The 19,612-nt window shown below is 34.0% G+C and overlaps 2 protein-coding genes and 1 pseudogene across 4 annotated transcripts; 2 read left to right on the plus strand and 1 right to left on the minus strand.

The window, feature by feature from the left end:
- On the plus strand, positions 1,396-5,445 carry LOC109332244 (transcription factor bHLH30-like). Of its 2 annotated transcripts, XM_019567159.1 has the most exons (3): positions 1,396-1,817; positions 1,848-2,037; positions 4,842-5,445. In XM_019567159.1, exons 1-3 carry the CDS (start codon positions 1,786-1,788, stop codon positions 5,340-5,342), a joined length of 723 nt encoding a protein of 240 aa, XP_019422704.1. In that variant the 5' UTR covers positions 1,396-1,785; the 3' UTR covers positions 5,343-5,445. The 2 variants fall into 2 exon arrangements, with proteins under 2 accessions (XP_019422704.1, XP_019422703.1); XM_019567158.1 differs by having other exon boundaries at positions 1,396-2,037.
- LOC109332529 lies at positions 11,700-12,553 on the plus strand (annotated as a pseudogene).
- On the minus strand, positions 12,886-17,753 carry LOC109333313 (UBP1-associated protein 2C-like). 2 transcript variants are annotated; one of them, XM_019568727.1, is made up of 4 exons: positions 16,952-17,753; positions 15,946-16,411; positions 13,622-15,178; positions 12,886-13,438 (listed from the first exon to the last, which is right to left on the minus strand). In XM_019568727.1, exons 1-2 carry the CDS (start codon positions 17,660-17,662, stop codon positions 15,947-15,949), a joined length of 1,176 nt encoding a protein of 391 aa, XP_019424272.1. In that variant the 5' UTR covers positions 17,663-17,753; the 3' UTR covers positions 12,886-13,438; positions 13,622-15,178; position 15,946. The 2 variants fall into 2 exon arrangements, with proteins under 2 accessions (XP_019424272.1, XP_019424273.1); XM_019568728.1 differs by lacking the exon at positions 12,886-13,438 and having other exon boundaries at positions 14,872-15,104; positions 16,952-17,706.

Here is a 19,612-nt window from a genome sequence, read left to right on the forward strand (position 1 = left end):
AAGTGGTGAATAATTTTAAAACTAATTTGGTAAATAGTTTTAAAAAGTAATTGTTTTTCTTGAGATTTCATATTACTGTATTGCATCTTCCTTACCATCGTCAACCCTATAGCTTAAAGAGCAATTTGAAATATTGAAGAAAATTGACTGTTTCTATTGGTATATTAACTTAGTTAGAGTTTTCTTATAAAAAGATGAGGGAGTAGAAACTAGCAATGTACTATATGCATTGGACGATTTTTTAAAATTTATAATAAAATTAATAAGTTAAAATTAACTTTTTAATTTAAGTTATCTCGTATGTACATTTTTTGATTGAATGAATTTCCTTCTATATTTAGGACAACTTTTGCAATACACAACTAAATTGATATTAAAATTAAACTTTTGCAATACACAAGTAAATTGATATTAAAATTAAGTTATCTCATTTCAAATTTCAATAGTTAAAGTTAAATTGAATTTTTCGTTGTCAAATTGTTTGTGTATTAAGTTAGTTAAAATATAAAAAATTAACAGATTAAATTAGCATATTTTCAATGTAGCAGACTAGTTCTACAATAATTTTATTAATATTCGTAGTATCCAAGGTGCCAATTAAAGCCTTGCACGCACAAAACACCAAAGCAAGAAGACCAACAAAAGAGTTCAATACATGTTAACCCTTGCAATTGTTGAGAGTGTTGTTACATGTTCAACTCTTCAATTGATCCAAATATTAGCACGATATAATAATTATATCAGTTATGTAATCATATTATTTAAATCAAAACTGGTCATGCTGATCACTTTTTATTGACTCGTATCAGTCATATCAACCAATTTTTATTTAAAATTAATTTTTATTGAAAATAAAAAATATTGATTTTTTAACATTGATGTTAATATATTATATATGTATATTTAACTTTACAGTATACAGTTTAATTAATGAACCACTAGTTGAATCAATATACAATTATATCAGTACTCTCACGTAAAGTATAATTTTACAACAAAAAAGTAGATCTAATAATATAATGCTTCATTGTAACTCAATAAATTAAAATATCCACTGTTTGATTCTTGGACAACAAATCAATAGTCACATAATCGAAAATGATTAATGGAAAATGATTAATTCATTATGATTCTCCATCGAGTATATGATTTTGTAATTGTAGTGTTACTAAATTTACATATATGATGTACCACAATTCAATAATAGCCACATACAATATATTGGTATCACATGAATATATATTAGTATATCTGAAGTGTATAAGAAGAGTTTTCCTATTATTATAAACAATACCATAGTCAACGTTAAACCAATAATCATTCTCCTCCATACATATATATACATATAGTCATATATATATATATATATATATGTTAGCATTCGATCAGCATTAGCTCAATAACAGTGCCAAGTTCTGATCTCTATCTCATATATTGAATTCTTCTGTGAATTTCATCACACCTTTTTCCCTTCCCTTAACTTTTATATAGAATCAAATTCTCACTCACAAGTTTAATTTGGCCTTTTTTCAGATAGAAATGGTAGAAGAGTGAGTTCATTACCCTTTAACCCTTCAACCTTCTTCCCTTGAGTAATGGAAGTTATGACCAATAACTCCATAATCAAACAAAATAACACAACATTTTCACAAAGATTCCATCTCCACAAGCTCTCTTTTTGGTTTGCACCTATTACTCGTCCACCAGGTTTCTTTCTTCTCTATCGATAGTGTAATACTTTTATTACTATTACCATTAATTTCGCAACAAGATTCATTCAAGTCAATGCTTTACTCGATATTATATAACTCAAACTCTTCGCCCCGAGATGGGTTGGCATCAACTCATTCATTACCTTTTGAGAGTGAGAAAGGAGAGTTAGTGAAGTGCCCTACAAGGATAGGGCTTAAGAATGAGATATCTGAGGCCAAAACTTTGGCAGCTTTGAAGAACCATAGTGAAGCAGAAAGGAGGAGGAGGGAAAGAATAAATGGTCATTTTGATACACTGCGTGGTTTAGTGCCCTCTAATGAAAAGGTAAATGCTTTTGTTCTTTCACTTCTATTGGTAAATTATGAGGGATGCTGTGAAGATTATCATAATTTAATTTGTATGAAAATTAAGTTATTTGGCCTTTAGTTTTATGATTTGACTTTGATTGTATAGTATTTGTATTGTATTATTGGTTTAGCACTTCAGCATGTCCATCAAAACTATATGGTTTTTTACTTTTTTAATAATTGTCCTAACTAAGGTTATGACCAAAAATGGATTCACTGAATAACATATCTAAATTTGGTAAGCTATAGTCAGCACTTGCATAATAATCATTACAATATATATTTCAATAAAATGCATAATTGTTGGTGATAAGAAACTAAATGAGGAATGATTAGAGTTTTCATTTTGGGAAGAACAAGTTTACAAGTTAAAAGATGGCAATAATAGAAGATTTTGGATTGTTATTGGGAAAAAAGAATACATATATGAAGTTATAAGTGTTGAAATTTGTTGAAAATTATGAGTTTTTGAAATGGTTTTAATGTACATTAATGAGACTATTTATGGTGACTTTTGAGTTTGTGAAATGAAAAAACCTACTAGTCTAGATGTGAGGGAAGTTTGAGCCTTGAGTTTCATCATTAGGATGTGTCCCAATGAGTATAATGAGTTTTGTGAGTGAGTGAGGATACGCACAAACAAAATCTCTCCACACGCGCATCATCACCACCTCCGCTGTCGGGTCGGGCTTAGACCCAACATTCTTTTTAAATAAACATTTAGTCAACACACGTCGGTTGGAGAGTGAAGGAGATCTGTGTGAAAGAAACGTGGTCAAAGGCAGTGGGGGCAGATCCGCGTGAGATCTCTTCCTAGCCGTAGGATTATATGATTGTTAATGTTTTTGCACCATTGGAGGCCTCAAACTATAATTAGAGGCATCCTTCCCTCATTATTACTCGCACCTCAAGTTGAAAGGCGTTTCCTCTCAACTTTTCTTTCTCCCCCTAATACTCTGTCGATGCATTTCCGGCAACCTTCTCCCCATTTCTTTCCGTGGTACTTTGAGAATTGACACAAACAACCAAAGTGAGATTTCAAGAATTGACATTGATAGTCAATATTGTGGGTAAAGAATTGACACATGTAGTCATACTGTGGGAATTCGAGAACCGACTGATAGTCAGTATTGTGGGTGTATTCGAGAGCAATCCTTACAGTGCCAGTAAGATGATATCATATAAAAGAGAACTGTGCTGTTTTATCCTGGGAACAGCGTGGTTGATAGTGTGCTTGCACAATTTTAGCAGTAGCACGAAACGTCTTAAAGAAAGCGACCTGGTTGTGAATCAGCTAGTAAAAATTATCTCGTACTATTCATAATTGTTGCAACGCAAACAACAATTTTACAATAACCATTGTTGCTTGGCATACAAAATAATAATTTCTGAGAGAAATTTCCGATTTTATACAGAAATGTTCAATGTTCTTAGTTTAATTTATGTTGCTCTTTCGTGCTGTATGATAATTTTGAAAGAAAAATGGAGCTCAAAGTCTATTGTATACAGCAACATAGCATTTTGATATTTGAAGCGCATTATTGTAATCAAATTAAGGGTTTTTGATTGCATCATCATTGTTGTCCTTATGTTGTCAACTTGGAAAGGGAGTTGTTAAAGTCAACTACTATGATTCATTACTTTATTTTGTAATGTAAATTTTTTATTGTGTATCACATACAACCATAGATAATAAATATATAGTTCAGGATCATAATACCTTTTTTTATGGTTTCATGTTCTATGACCCCTTAACTAGAAAGCCTTCATTTATTATTCAATTTATATTAATGAATATCAAATATTTTATTTTCCTTGTGTGCCCACATTACTAGCTGAATATTATTGTTGAAAGTCTACTGCTTTTGGATTGAATTCTAGGAATATTTTTTACAGTAACAACAAAATAGCTGCCAAAGAGTTTTTGGTTTAACATGGTTGAATGAGCTTAATTTGGTGCTCTTTATCTGAATGAAATAAGAGAATATGTATTCACTAATATCGTAAAAAAAAAATTATACGTCTTTATTTCATGTTTAATTATTATTAATTGATTTTTAAATATAAGTATTACAAGTAAATATGAAATGATATAGTAAATGAATATAAATTTAATTTTTATATTGTATGACTATTATACTCATAAAATAAACTGGTGAAATGTTTTTATGAGGACCACATTGAATAAGACTTCGTTTTAGGACAACTGTCCTTTTGGCTGGCATAACAGAATTAATTACTTAAGTGTATTATGTAATAGTATGTGGTTTGCATGTTTTATCTTGTTTGGTTGATCAACCCTTTATTGCCAAACTGATAATGGTGATGTTGAACAAAATAAGCTAGATATTAATTTCCTGTGCTGTCTTCATCAATTCCTTATAGTGTAATCAACTACCTTGAAATTCATAACTCTATTGCTTGGTTCTGGGCTATGCTGTAGGGTAGTTATTAAAATGATTCAAGAGTTCAAACCACCATTAATATCATAGGATTAATGTACTTGTGTATAACCACCCTAATAAGCTTTTGGTTGAAGTTGATAGCTAGATTATGAGATAATAGGAATACTAGTAGTAATTAATTCATAAAGCTAAAGTAAATGCTTCTTTACTCCTATACTCAATCATGTGAGACTTAACATTTTAAAAGTAAATTTTAGATACTGAACAATACACTGATGTTGTAACTTTTTATTTATGATTATCCTCCAATTTATTTGAGGAAAATATTAGCTAAAACGTGTTGATTTTGATTTGTTTGGTCAAATGTTATTCTTAGCTGGATAAAGCCACATTACTAGCTGAAGTTATTAGCCAAGTGAAGGAATTGCACAAGAATGCAATGGAATCAAGCAAAGGCCTTATAATCCCAAAATATTATGATGAAGTGAAAATTGAACCATATAATGATGCAGGAGAAGGATATGGATCAATATGTTACAAGGCATCTATCTGTTGTGGTTACACACCTGAGATATTATCTGACCTTAAACAAACACTTGATGCCCTTAAACTGAAACTTGTAAGGGCAGAAATATCAACTTTGGGAAAGAGGGTGAAGAATGTTTTTGTCTTTATATGTTGCAAAGGGGACAATAGTGATGTTGATGCATGCAAAGCTCTTGAAAGTTTTGTTTACCAGGCTCTAAGTTCTGTATTAGATAAGGCTTCTAGCACATTGGAGTACTTACCAAGAACATCACATCCAAATAAAAGGGGAAGATTTTGCTCTAGTGAAAATTCTGCTTCCCCATGCAACCATGAATCTTGTTCATGCTGATTGCAATTGTGTTATGTTATATTATATTATATTTTACGTGTGATTGTGAGTTTGACGTAACAGTAAGGTTGTTGCTTAGTAACCATGAGGTTACGAGTTCAAATCGTGGAATAAATTTATATGCTTGTGAGGTAAGACTGTGTACATCCACCATTCTTAGACTCTCGTGTCGTTATTTTTTATATTATATTTATGAGTGTGTATGGAATATTAAATTTGTATTATTCAGTATGAGGCATACATGAAGGCCCTGAGTTACTTGTGGGTGCAGAATAATCCAGTAGCATAAATAATTACTGGGATAATGGGAAGATGTAGCTTATGTATTATTGTAATATTTACTATGTAACCTTATACTTCGAATATTAACCTATGGAATTCTATTATTGTTCACTTCGGTGGTTTACTTTGAACTTATAATGAGAGAAGTTTTTTCTTGTTGAAGCTATGAAACTCAGAGAAACAGAATGAAGAAAGTAAGAGAAGGGATATGCATGAGTGATGGAGGAATTGAAGAGTATTTAGAGAAGAGAATTAGTTGAGAATTTATGATTGACTTTCTTGCATTGCAATACCCAACTCAATGAGTTATTTATACACATTACTATATTTAGACTAACAAACTATAATCACTTTCTAACTATAGTAACTCTAACTAATCTTTGAATTACTAACTTTCTAACATCCTTCCTTAATTCAAAGATTTTTAACAGCAAGTCAATACAAAAAAAACTTGAAATGAAATGAATGAAAATACATTCCTCTTAGCCAAATCATGCTCTATCAAACCTTGACCAAGCCTAGCATTGTTCTCATCTTCTCAAATCTATCTCCTTTTAATGGGTTTGTCATAGCATATGCAATCTGAATTTATGTTTTGCAATGAATTAGCTCAACCTTCTTTTTGCCAACTTGACCTCTCAAGAAATGGTATCTTGTCTTAATGTGTTTGCTCCTCCCATGGCTAACTGGGTTTTTGGCTAAGTTTATAGTTGACTTGTTGTCTACTCTCAATTCAATCTTCATGTCTTCTCCACACTTTAAATCTGCCATTAGTAATGTTAGCCATAGACCTTGACAAGCAGCATTGCAGGTTGCAATGTATTCAGCCTCACATGTTGAGAGTGCTACCACTTCTTGCTTCTTGGAACTCCATGAGATTAGAGCACCATGGACAAAGAAGGTGTATCCTGATGTGCTCCTCCTATCTCCTTTGTCTCCACACCAATCAGAGTCTAAAAAACCAACAAGTTGTAGCTCATTCTCCTTCTCATTGGGAAACATAATACCATAGTTAAGAGTCCCCTTTAGATACCTCATGACTCTCTTGGCTGTTGTCATGTGTGTTTGGTTGGGATTGGTCATGTGTCTACTTATAACTCCTGCACCATAGGCTATTTGAGGTCTGCTGTGACACACAAACCTGAGACATCCTACCATTTGTCTGAAAAGAGTTGCATCTACTGATTTCTTGGTTGGTGAGTGATCTGATTTCGTACTTCCTTCAACTAGAGTCAGCACAGGATTACAATTTTGCATTTTGAACCTCTCTAGAACTTCTTTGATGTATCTCCTTTGATCTGGTCTGGTCTGGTATATGTCTATAGCACATTGAACCAAACACATTTAAATGCTTTACTGATGGTCTCTTCCTTGTCCATACCTCCTCAGGAACCATGTTGTTGAGTCTTTGTGTAGGACATTTGTTGAGAATATAAGTAGATGTTGTGACTGCTTCACCCCATAGATTGTGAGGAAGACCTTTGCACTTGAGCATACACCTTACCATATTCATCACAATTTTGTTCCTCCTTTCAGCTAGACCATTGTGTTATGGAGTGTATGGAAAGGTGACTTCATGAATTATACCATTATCTTCACAGAATTTCTCAACCTCTCTTGATGTGAATTCTCCTCCTCCACCAATCCTGAGAATCTTGATCTATTTGCCAGACTGTCTTTCTACCATTGCTTTGTATTTTACCATGTTAGCAAACACCTCACTCTTTGCTTTAATAAGATAGATCCACATCTTCCTACTGAACTCATCTATAAAGGAGACAAAGTACTTGTTTTCTCCTAATGTAGGTACTTCCATAGGTCCACAAACATCTGAATATATCACATGTAGCATATCTAAAGATCTGGCTTGTGTATGATTGCAGAAAGGAGTTCTAGATAGCTTACCTGTAATGCAGCTCTCACAATCATGTTGCTTAACTTTGATTTCAGGCAGACCACTTACCATTCCTTTTGACCTCAGTAGTCCAAGATCTCTGAAGTTGAGGTGTCCATATCTCAGATGCCACAGCCAAGTTTCATCCTTCTTGGTCATTGCATTCAGGCATTGAGAGTTCCTTGCTCCTAGCTTGACTTGGAAGGTTCTATTACTGGTTAATGGAGCCTTCAGAATCTTTCTCTTCTGGTCATCATAGATTGTCATGAGGCCATTCAAAAGTTGCATTGTGAGTCCCTTCTCATGCAATTGACCAATACTTATCAGGTTGGACTTCATATTAGGAACAAATAGTACATCACTGATGTATGCTTTCCTACCATTTGCCATGATTAGAGGGACATCACATGTTCCTTCAGCTATGATGACTCTATGATCTGCAAACTTCACCTTACTCTTTCTTGTTGCATCAAAGTTCACCAACCATTCTCTATTTCCAGTCATATGATTGGAACATCCTGAATCCAAGTACCAAGTATCACTTCCTGCATTCATATTGCTTGTTGTCATCATCAACTGAACAACAATTTCACCTGACTCTTCATCATCTTCCTTGACAAGGTTTGCTTCTGATTCTTGTCCTCCATATTGATGATTCTTATTAGGTGCTTGACACTCAGATGAGTAGTGTCCAATTTTGTCACAGTTATAGCACCTAATTCTTTTCCTATCAACCTTTTCCTTCCAATTCTTTGTATGTTTTCCTCCCCCTCTCTTATTGAAGGTCTCTCCATTATCAGTAGTGAAGTCATTACCATATTGTGAAGGTTTTCTTGAGCCAATTTTTTGTTCACAAGTCTTCCCACGATTCTTGTTGAAGGTTCTTGCAAATGGAGATCCACTCTTGGATATTTGTGCTCGCAATGCTTGATGAGAGGATCTATCTGCTCCCATTTCATTCATCCTTTGTTCATGAGCCTCAAGTGACCCATGAAGCTCTTCAACCTTAATTCTTTCCACTTTACCTGATTCCCCAATGGCCACAACCACATGATCAAACCTTGGTGCCACTGTCCTCATAATTTTTTCTACAATCGTGGCATCATCCATTTTTTCTCCATGGAACTTCATGGCATTGGTTTGAGAGGTTATTCTTGTGAAGAACTCATATATTTTCTCACCTTCCTCCATCTGCATGAGTTCATACTGTCTCCTCATGGTTTGTAACTTTATCTTTTTTAATTGAGCAGCACCAGCATAGTGCTTCTCAAGGATTTCCCAAGCTACTTTAGAAGTTGCAGAACCTGCAATCTTCTCAAAATGTGCATTATCAATAGCTTGATAGATGATGCACAATGCCTTGCATTCTTTTCTCTTGCTTTGCTTGTGCGCAATCTTTTGAGCTTCAGTAGCTCCTTCTTCCAGAATTGTGAATCCATCTTCAACTATTTCAGCCACCTCTTGGTAGCCAAAGATGGCTTTCATTTGGATACTCCACCTTGCCCAATTTGATCCATCAAGAACTCGTAAATTTGTTGAAAAATTTCTAGTGGATTGTGCCATAATTTGCAACGGAATTAAGAGTGATTTGATCTTGTCACAAAGCTCTTGATACCAATTGTTGAAGCTATGAAACTCAGAGAAACAGAATGAAGAAAGTAAGAGAAGGGATATGCATGAGTGTTGGAAGAATTGAAGAGTATTTAGAGAAGAGAATTAGTTGAGAATTTATGATTGACTTTCTTGCATTGCAATACCCAACTCAATGAGTTATTTATACACATTACTATATTTAGACTAACAAACTATAACCACTTTCTAACTATAGTAACTCTAACTAATCTTTGAATTACTAACTTTCTAACATTTCTCACTATTATTTTATTTTATTTTTTATGTCCATGTAAATCATTTTATAAAAGTGTAGATCTAATATGATGGTATATATTTTATCATTATGTTAATTGAAAATTCATATAATATTATTTTTATTTAAATAATTTTGCTTAAAAAATGTAATATAAACTAACGGAGTGAAAAATCCAAATAATGCTAGTTATAGTCTAGAAACTATTCTCTTTAAGCTATAAATGGCATGGACCGAAGTTATGTAATATGGAGGAGTTGACACAAGGCTACTTACGTTTTTGTACCATAAAGCTAAAACATACTATATTTATTATATTTAATTGTTCAACTTTTATATACTTCCAATTTACGTTTATATATTAGAAATAGTTTATATTACCTTCCGTTTGTGAGAGTTGATTATTTTTTAAGGGAACGAAAAAAAATAGGAAACTTCAAAGTCATCTTATAAATATATTTTATAATTCTAAATATTTCAAATTTTTTATTTTTCTCTATTCAAAATTCAATCACAAACCAACCTTAAAGGTTGATGACATCATTGTGATGATACTCAAGCAGGAATTGTAAAAAAAGTCAGATTTTAATGTTGTGATTTTAAGGCACGGTGAAGGAGGGTTTCATGCTCTTAATTGAAGAACGGAGAGATGATTGGAAAAATGAAAATGATATATTATCTAGTAAATTATCTTATCTACAAGAAAGTGATATATTATATTTAATATATTCTCCTACTATATTATATTATATTTGATTTTGCATTTGATACTTATTTTGGCACCTTCAAAATTCAAATTTAGTTCATGCTCAGCTGAGCTATATCTAAAAAGTAAAAACTTATTCTTCAAATCATGCATAAGGTGAATGATTTCGTACCAAATGTTTTCTTCTCACTATATCGTATTCTTATTTTCCTAATTTGGTTGATATGGAGAAATATGTAATAATATTTTGTACAAGAATTTGGTGAAGTGGAGCCACTAATACTATTGGCACCCGCACATTTTGACCTTTGACCTTCGAGTAGAAAAGACATGTTGAGGAAAATACAGGTAAACATCTGTTGTCCCATAAAAGTGACCATTCAATGTACCACTATTTATGATTGGTTAGAAAAATATTTAATCTTTAATTTTTTAACTTCAATACATTTTTTCAATCAATTACAAGTTGTGGTACAACTGATATATTCCCGGAAAATAGAGCTTATTTTTTTATTTGTTGTGTGAATAAATTAGAGGAGAATTAATAAATGGGAGGAGCTACCCTAAAAAACTATTATTGAAATCATGCACAAGGTGGGTGATTTCATACTAGATGTTTTCTTCTCTCACTATTATTGTGTAATTATTTTCCCAAATTGTTTAATGTGGACAAATATGTAAAATCATATTTTATACAAGAAATTGGTGAAGAGGAACCATTATGGGCACCTCCACATATTGACCTATGGGGAGAAGGGAAGGATTGAGATCATTTGTTCAAAAACCATGTCTCGCCTAATAAATTTACACCAAGTAATATAATTTTATTTTTATAATTTTTCTATTTAATTGAATAATACATTTTAATTGATCCGGAACATAAATGAGGACATGGATCAAGATATGAGATCTCCATTTAGAAAGGAAAAGGTTGCTGAATACAAAGTAGAAGTTGGCCTTGTTGGGGTTTGGTTCATGACTGCACAAAGACAATTGTTGTGTGTGCATTGCCTTGCAAGTATAGACCTTTCTATGAAAGGGTTTTAGCCATTTTTTCCTGATCAAATTTGCTTAAATTCCACTACCACCATCTAGTGGGATATGGGAAGAAACCTTATTTCAACCAAATCACTAACAAGCAAGGCGTGTTAACTAAGTTGCTGCTTTGTAAGGTGAACTAAAGGGGCATAGTTTTCATGGTTTATCTTGGGTGTCAGCTGAATGTCAATTTTGGTTGTAAAAATGATAGAGTTGATAAATTAGAGACTTTAAATTATAGTCCAGTTGATCAGATTCCTTGAAGTTTGTTAGAACAACTTAAGTCTTTCATTGACTTTCATCTTGCAAGACATATTTAATTTAGATTCGCATTGACATCATTCTGGTACAGTTGATATATTTAATTTGGTTGTTTGGACACCTTAATGATTATTATTTATACACATTGCATAATTCAGATCAAAAGATTAAAGAATGTGGCATGATGCTAGTGGATAGTTGAGTTACTGACTAGTTTATGCAGACTTGAACAGTAAGTATATCAAATATTTGTTTGACCTAACTTTGAGTTGAAACATTTGTTGCTTCTCCTGATACGTTTCTTAATTTTTCAGGAACAAGGCCTTGATAATGGAAGCAGGAATATTCTGCAAGCTGCCTAACAGAATTGACCTTGAAGATGAATCAACAATGGGTGAATTTGCAGAGTTGCTATCTTCATTAACATCTCTAGCAAACACTCAATTCCTACACTTTCTCCCATTTCTTACGGACATACTCAAGTCATGCTCAAGATTTGAAACCAAACAATCATGTTTGGAAGTCTTGCACAACCTCTCAACTGTATTAGAGAATGCAGGGCCTTTGGTTTCTAGTGGACTTGTACCTATCCTTTTGGAACTGTCCTCAGTGAAAGAAAGCAATAGGGGATAGCACAATGGTGCCAGAATACTTGATTGAGATACTATATTGGGATGATAAACCCAAATGCCAAGAGTTATCAGCTTATATTTTGATGATCCTAGCTCATCAAAACTCATCACGAAGAGGGGGAAAAATGGGTCAGTCAGGGATTGTGCCTCTATTAGGGAGTCCTTTAGCTCAGAAGAGAGCACTGAAACTATTGTGATGGCTTAAGGATGAAAAGCAAATAAAGATGGGGCCTCATTTAGGTCCACAAATTCTAAGATCAGCATTAGGTTCACTTATAAATCCAAGCGAGACAAAAGAAAAGAGGGCGATGAAGAATTTGGTGAAAGTCTGCACAGAAATATGGAACTAATAATTCACAGAGCAAATGCAACAGTAGATTCTTCCAAGGTGAAGTCTTTGGTTAGTTCCAAGAATTTTCCTAAAGCTGTGACTTGTGTGAATCAAAAAGAACAATCTTTAGAGACTCACGGGGTTGATAAAGATTGTTATAAAGCCGTGACTTGAGCTACAAGCTAAAGCATCTATTCCCACCACTCTGAACACTGGACTCAATCGTGTAAGAGTATTTATTCATTTCTAAGTGATTGCAATCACATCACTAAAGCAAGTTGTACCATGCAAAAGTAATCTCACCAATATAAATTTTCACAACTCAACGACCATAGAAGATTGGTAACCAATTTGTAGTCTAGCACTCAAAAATCATAATAGGCTTTGTTTTGCACTCAAATCCGTGACAGTATCTAATCTAATAATTTGACACGACAGGGGAGCGGATACATAAATACTGATGTACTTACTGTAACGTGCATGTTTAAACATAAGTCAAGCACAAGTGTTTAATTAGTTCCATGCACACCCCTTGAGCAGCATGCAAATTTCATTACAAAATTATTACAAAGAAATCATCTCCCTATAGAAAATGATACAAATGGATCAGTTTCTTACATTTGGAGAACAAAATGGCATTCTAGTCCTGAGTCTCCTAACCTCAAAGGACCACATGCAATGTGGTGTTGCCGTGTTGGTCGAACTACATCAAAAATGAAAAGGAACAGGAGAACCAGCCTCGAAAATCATTAGAAATAGCAACCAAAATGGACAATCACAAGGTTTGATGCACAAGCCATCAAAATTAGAAAACAGTTAGAGCCCTCTACAAGAAACAAACAAACAATAGTTTGTTGCTAAAAACTTGTACATGCAATCACAAGAAGAATCAGTTGCCCCATCAGGATGATTAGTGAAGAGGGTTTCTTTATTGTGTCTCTAACTGTGTATGGGCACGAGTGCCCTTAAGGTTTCAAAAAGTAGAAACTTTGTCTTGGAAAATACAAGTTCCAAGCCTTTGATTAATAAATACATCAGTTTCCAAGGAAATATTTCTATCAATGAAACCTTCATCAGGACACTCTCTAGCATTCCCCTTTAAAATAAAAACAAGTTTTCATAACAAAACTAAATACTAATGAGTTTAATGAGTTTGCAATGACAATGTAAAGTTTCAACATATCCATCATTCATGTGCACTCCTAATAAGAGTGTGCTGGTTAAGGAGGAGCCCATGCATCAATGGAATGATGTGCTGCACAGGGAACGACTTCCCTTGTATCAATGGACACTAACACATGAATAGTGGATGATGCACTAAAGTAAAAAATCCTTACAGTGCATAACCCGTTTTCTCAATAGGAAGTATATGTCTTGAGACAATAAATTCATTATCTCCCCAATAAAAGTTATTCTCTTGGAATCCTAAACATGTGCACATGGTCAGATAATAGAAAAAAGTCATACACAAAGAAGCACCTAACTACAAAGCATAGCAAGTTACTTAGCCAATTGAAAATATTCATCTACTTCAAAAAAACAAAAAAATTAACCAACAAGTGATAGCATGTGCAACGGCAACACAGTGCAAGACTAGGCAAACAACCATCACATCTTTATTCTGTTTTTCCATTTATGGTTGTTGATTTCTTTCTTTTCTACTGCTTTCTCGATTCTTTTTTCAGGGGGTTGGCACTAGTGTGATTGATTTTCATTGGCAGCGCTTACACAATAAATAGTTGGTAGTTATATTTTATGGCTTCTTATGACAAACACTGATGAGGGCTTGACTAAGCTAATCGCATATTGAACAAGCTGAATCCAAATTACAAGACTCGGGAACTGTGGAAACTATGAGACAGTCCCTTTGATTTTGTCAAAATTTAAAGGATTGTGTTGGCAAGTTTCCAAAAGACGATGTTTAAGGAAACATAAAATAAGGAAATTAACATTGAAAAAACTATGTCCAACCCTTACAATATATGAAAACATTTTTCAAGACAGATCCTTTTTCCCATCCTTAAACAATGCCCTTAGGAGACTTGTTATCATTCCCCATATTTAAAAAATGCTTTTCAAGAATAAGACTTAGAAATCAATATTTTATCAATGAACATGATTTATGATAGAGTATTATGACAACCCCAAATTAGGATGTCAAGTTTGACCTCTGATTTCCACAACAAAGAAGGCAACCAATGTCAAGATTAGCATTTTCCAAATGACGTGAACACAAACATCAATTTCAGGCCAAATCAATAACAGAACTAATCTTTAAGGTGATACAGACGAGTCTCTTAAGATCTTACTCAATGGTTTATTCTTAAGACTTGATGCTGAAAAACCAACCGTGTAAAGGATATTTCAAGAAATAGTCAAATATATCACAAACCAAATATTTGCAAAACAAAATTAAAGGGGGACAAAAGAGAAAACACTTGCACAAATGGACCAAGGTAATATAAAGTACATATATGCATATAAGAACATAGAGACAACGATTAAAGACATCTCAAAATTTAAGGGTAGACACCTTGGCATTCACTTCATAGAACTAAATTTGAGAAAAATGTTGAATGAAATTTTCTGCAGAAATTCCACATAAATACCACTAATTCAAATACTACACCAAGTTATGTAAGCTTTCATTAATATCTATCACAAATGGAACCATAACACAAAAAAGCAGAGGCAGTGATGCAGCAACAAATTCACAGCAGTCCATGTAACCAAAACCAAAGATTTCATTGTCTGCATGTACGAAATCAGCACTACCATTTAAAGCATTAGCGCCCAAGAAGCCATCACAAGGCTGAACGAAACACCTATCCAAAACTCAAACAAGGATTAACATTTAAAACACAAATGTTAAATACAATAAACAAATAACTGAAAACTTGAATGAGCACAAACTGCAACAGGAAGACTATACAACAAACAAAAATTCACAAGATATAAATCCAGTTCATATTGGTCAAGATGGAATAGTCATTCACAAGTACATGTAAAATGCATGTGCATTCAAAAAATATCTTGAAAGCACAGATACCAATACAGATACGACACGTATACATTGGCATGGAAAAATCGTAAAAATATTTGAAAGATATATACATGGAAAGTATCTAATATGATACTGGTACGACAAACATTTTGAAGAATTGGTGCTTCATAGAGAGATACAAAACAGTAGACGGAAAATATGACCCTTCTCAAGTTTTGTACAAACCCCATAACAAAAAGCTTCACTTCAAAGTCATATGGATAAGGGCTTCACTACTCTAAATGCTCAACAAAACATATTTTTATATTTTTTTAGCTAATCGATAAGGGCATAGACTAATCAACAATCAAGCAAGGTTTTAGTAAAATGGAAAACAAAAGATTGAAAATTCTAGCAAAATTGATAAAGGAAAAATATTCAGCAAAACACTGTAATCTATAGCCTTTTTCAGAAGAAGATTGAATCAAGAAAACCAGCTGCAGATTTCAAACCACTACAAGCACACAAATGACAGAACCAACCAATAAACCTCATAAGCAAAGACATTTCGCCTACAAACCATAACTGAAAATCGAATAACCTTTTTACCTCAATAATAAGGCGGCACGCCTTGGTACATTCCTCCTTGAGGAGGTCTTTGCATTGGCATGGGCTGTGGATGCTGTGAATTTGGAGGCAGACCATAATGTACCCCACCTGGAAATCCCCCAGAAGGCGCTCCAGCAGAATTGGGAGGGAACCGTGTGCCATAGTCACCAGAAACCGGCCCACTAAATTGCAGATTACCATAAGCACTGCCAACTCCATGCCCGTACCCAGCACCGCTAGCCGGTACAGGATTACCATATGAAGGTGCTGAAGACTGCACCCCATAATTGTTAGCATTCCCACCATATTGTGATCCCAGCATAGGAGCATGCATAGAAGGTTGCAGCTGTTGCTGTTGCTGCTGCTGAAAAGTCATACCATTCCCGGCAAACCCTGAAGGCGGTGTCTGGCCTGGAATTCCTCCAGGTTTTGCCTTCTTGTTATCCACAGCTAATTTGCAAATCACCTGTAGCATGTTTAGTTTTGAATACTGGTTAATTTTGGGATAAAACCCACATTTTCTTTAAAGTTCTCTCATTAAGATTTTGGGACTGTTTGTTTATCTTTTTGACAAAAATAGAGTTTTACACCTATGATACTTACAAAAACATAAATCACAAATGATATTTCTACAACCTTTTTGGTTGGAATTTTACAAAAAAAATCAAATTCATGATTTTTTTTTATAAATATAGCTTAGAGGGATGGTAAGGTAGCTGCCTCTTCATCTGAATCCCACAAGGCGGAAGCTACATACATCTAAACTCACTAAAGCCCACAAGGCGGAAGCCTGATGCATTGGTGCGCCATTTTTTAAATATTTTTTAACTTCTAAAAATACAACATTTACCTTAAACACTGTTTTATGTCTAAACAAATAGATATTATCAAGTGTTTCAATCACAGAGAAGCTAAACCATACATAAATTACAAATCACATGCAGCATGTTTGATTTTGATCAATTTTCCGAGAAAATACAAATTTGTTTCTTATAAAAAGGTTCACCTGATGGCCATCAATGGTTTTGGCGGTCTCAGACAGCGAAGCTCTAGCACCTTCTTCCGTTTTGTAAACAAAGAAAGCAAACCCTCTTGTCTTCCCACTCGCTTTATCAAACCCTAAAGGCCCTTCTTCAATTTCCCCATACGCAAGAAAGTGCTCTAACAATCTCTCCGGCGATATATCAAACGGAACATTCCCCACAAACACTTTCCTAGCAGAAACATCCGTCGTGGTCGAACTCGCCGAAGCAGCCGCAAGCTGCGTAACCGTCATCCTCCCGTCAATTCTCTTGCTAGGCTCCTTCAGTGCAATGATGGCGCCGTCAACGTGCTTGAACGTGACGAAGCCATAGCCCTTGGACTTTCCGGTGGTCTTGTCCATGATGACGATGGCCTCGTCGAGTTCGCCGAAGGCGGAGAACACGGTGCGGAGGTTGTCGGTGGTGGTTTCTCCGGAGAGGCCGCGGACGAAGAGTTTGCGGAGGGCGGGGTCGCGGTCGGCAAGGGTGCGGACGGAGTCGAGGACGTCGGGGTGGCGGAGGGAGGCAGATTGGAGGAGGTCGAGAAGCTGGTCTTGTGTAAAAGGTTGGAGGATCTTGCGGATGTCATCGGAGGTAAGGGCTGCGGTGGCGATGGTAGATGGTGATTTTGGCGGAGATTCAGCGACGGTGCCGTCGCCGTTGTCTTCAGTTTTGCGCTTCTTGGTGTTGTCCATTGCCACTGAGTGAGAACTAGAGATTTAGGGCTTGGAGAGTAAATTGTGGTGATCGGAAGAGAGAAATTATTAAACCGGAGATTACTCGTCCCAAATTTTTTTCTCAATTTTATCTTAGACCAATTTAAAGTTATCAATTACTTAAGAAAATGGGAGTTATAAGGTGGTCTGATGGTGAAAAATGTGGTTGTAAGGAATAGAGGGCAGGAGGTTGTGGGTTTGAGTCCCACCATCAACATAAATAATATATCTTATTATTTCCTTTGCAGATTTTTAAGAAACAAATCCAATAAATCTGTTTTTTTCTTGTAAAAAGGGCGTGTGTGTGGGTATATATATTAATAAATATTTATTTTATCCGTTATGTTTATTTACTTAAATTATGATATATTTGAAATACGTTATGTTAAGCTAATTTTGAACTGGTTTGAGTGTAACATGTTAGTAAGTTAGCTAATTAAATATTGCATTTATCAATTATCTCATTCTTTATTGATTAGATATAAAAGAAACAGTTCTTATTGATTAGATATAAAGAATTTAATATGAATATATTAACAGTGTAAAAGTTTTTTTTTGTATTGTCAACAAATTATTCATTATTGATTTGTTAACCATTATTGACTCTCAAATAAAAAAATACAAATCAATGATGGATAATAACAGTGAAGAATATTTAAACTTTTAATTCAAATCTTATACATAAAAGATAAGGATCGAGAAATAGGAAAAAGTAGATTTAATCCGAATTAATAGGTTAGTTGAACTTATCTATATGATTATGAACCATTCAACTAGAAAACCACTTTATGAAAGATTTCAACTTTAGGGGGGGAGTATTGGATTCTGCATGTATATAGGAAAATAGACAAATAAATTCACATCACATAATTTTATCATAGCTAGATAATAAAGGACACGAGGCTAACACCTGTCATGATTCGTAATCGAATTTCGAGGTCAGAACTTAGGTTTAAAAACTAAAGCTTTGAAATGGAGCATAAAAGAGAGTATTATAAGTTTTAAGTGCAAAAAACTCACTAGTGACTCCAACCAATCGTATAACTGATATTCAACCGAAAATCGAGACGCAACAGTTGACGACTCTATTGGAAAAATAAAAGAGTGAAGTTTGTAACTGATGACGTCATGTACTTGATTTTTTAATAATAAAATAATCAAATTTTCATGCTAAAATATATAGAGCACAATACACTTACATTTTGCACACATGTGACCTATACATGAGTATTGGACATATTTTAGGATATGAGGGACATCCATTTTGTGGGTATGATTATTTGGTCTCACTTATATTAGTATGATAGGTATTTCATATTGTCACCAAGTATTAAGATTACATTGAAGTAGAATGCTAGACAAATCATTGACAAAACGTCCTAGTCTACAAGAATTGTATTTTAGTCGAGTTCATAAGAGTTAACTAAATTGCTAGATTTTATATCATCCTAAAAAAATCATAAGCGGCATGCTAGAATATTTGTACAGTGAATTATCCTTAATTTCATTACATACATGACATATAAATCCCTTGGGTCTAACAAATTTAAAATTTATACTTTTCAAGTCCTCAAACTTCATATGTTTAAAATAATTCTTATAAGGTCCTTGAGGCTAACACATTTAAAATCGTGAACATGACATGAATCCTTATTTTTTATTCCAAGTTCTAGAAGTGCATTATAGTTCATCTTTATATTATGCTCTCAAGTTTCGACAAAACATAGACATGCATTCTTGGTTCATCTTTATATTTCGTTCTAAAGTTTGAATGTTACACTGACCTATGTTTTTAGTTTATCTTTATCTTTTGTTCCCAAGTAGGATTGGTACACTAACATACCTTATTAGTTTATTCTTATCTTTTCCTTATAAGTTTTGACAGACATAGACATCCGTTATGGATTTATTCATTCTGGAAGTTCACCG

This window comes from Lupinus angustifolius, chromosome LG18, assembly GCF_001865875.1.
Source record: "Lupinus angustifolius cultivar Tanjil chromosome LG18, LupAngTanjil_v1.0, whole genome shotgun sequence".
Taxonomy (NCBI): domain Eukaryota; kingdom Viridiplantae; phylum Streptophyta; class Magnoliopsida; order Fabales; family Fabaceae; genus Lupinus; species Lupinus angustifolius.

Coding starts and splice junctions, on each gene's coding strand:
- LOC109332244 (XM_019567158.1), top strand. CDS start 1,786: ATGCTTTACTCGATATTATATAACTCAAACTCTTCGCCCCGAGATGGG. Junction 2,038..4,841: donor TAGTGCCCTCTAATGAAAAG/GTAAATGCTTTT, acceptor TGTTATTCTTAG/CTGGATAAAGCCACATTACT.
- LOC109333313 (XM_019568727.1), bottom strand. CDS start 17,662: ATGGACAACACCAAGAAGCGCAAAACTGAAGACAACGGCGACGGCACC. Junction 16,412..16,951: donor AAACCATTGATGGCCATCAG/GTGAACCTTTTT, acceptor AACATGCTACAG/GTGATTTGCAAATTAGCTGT.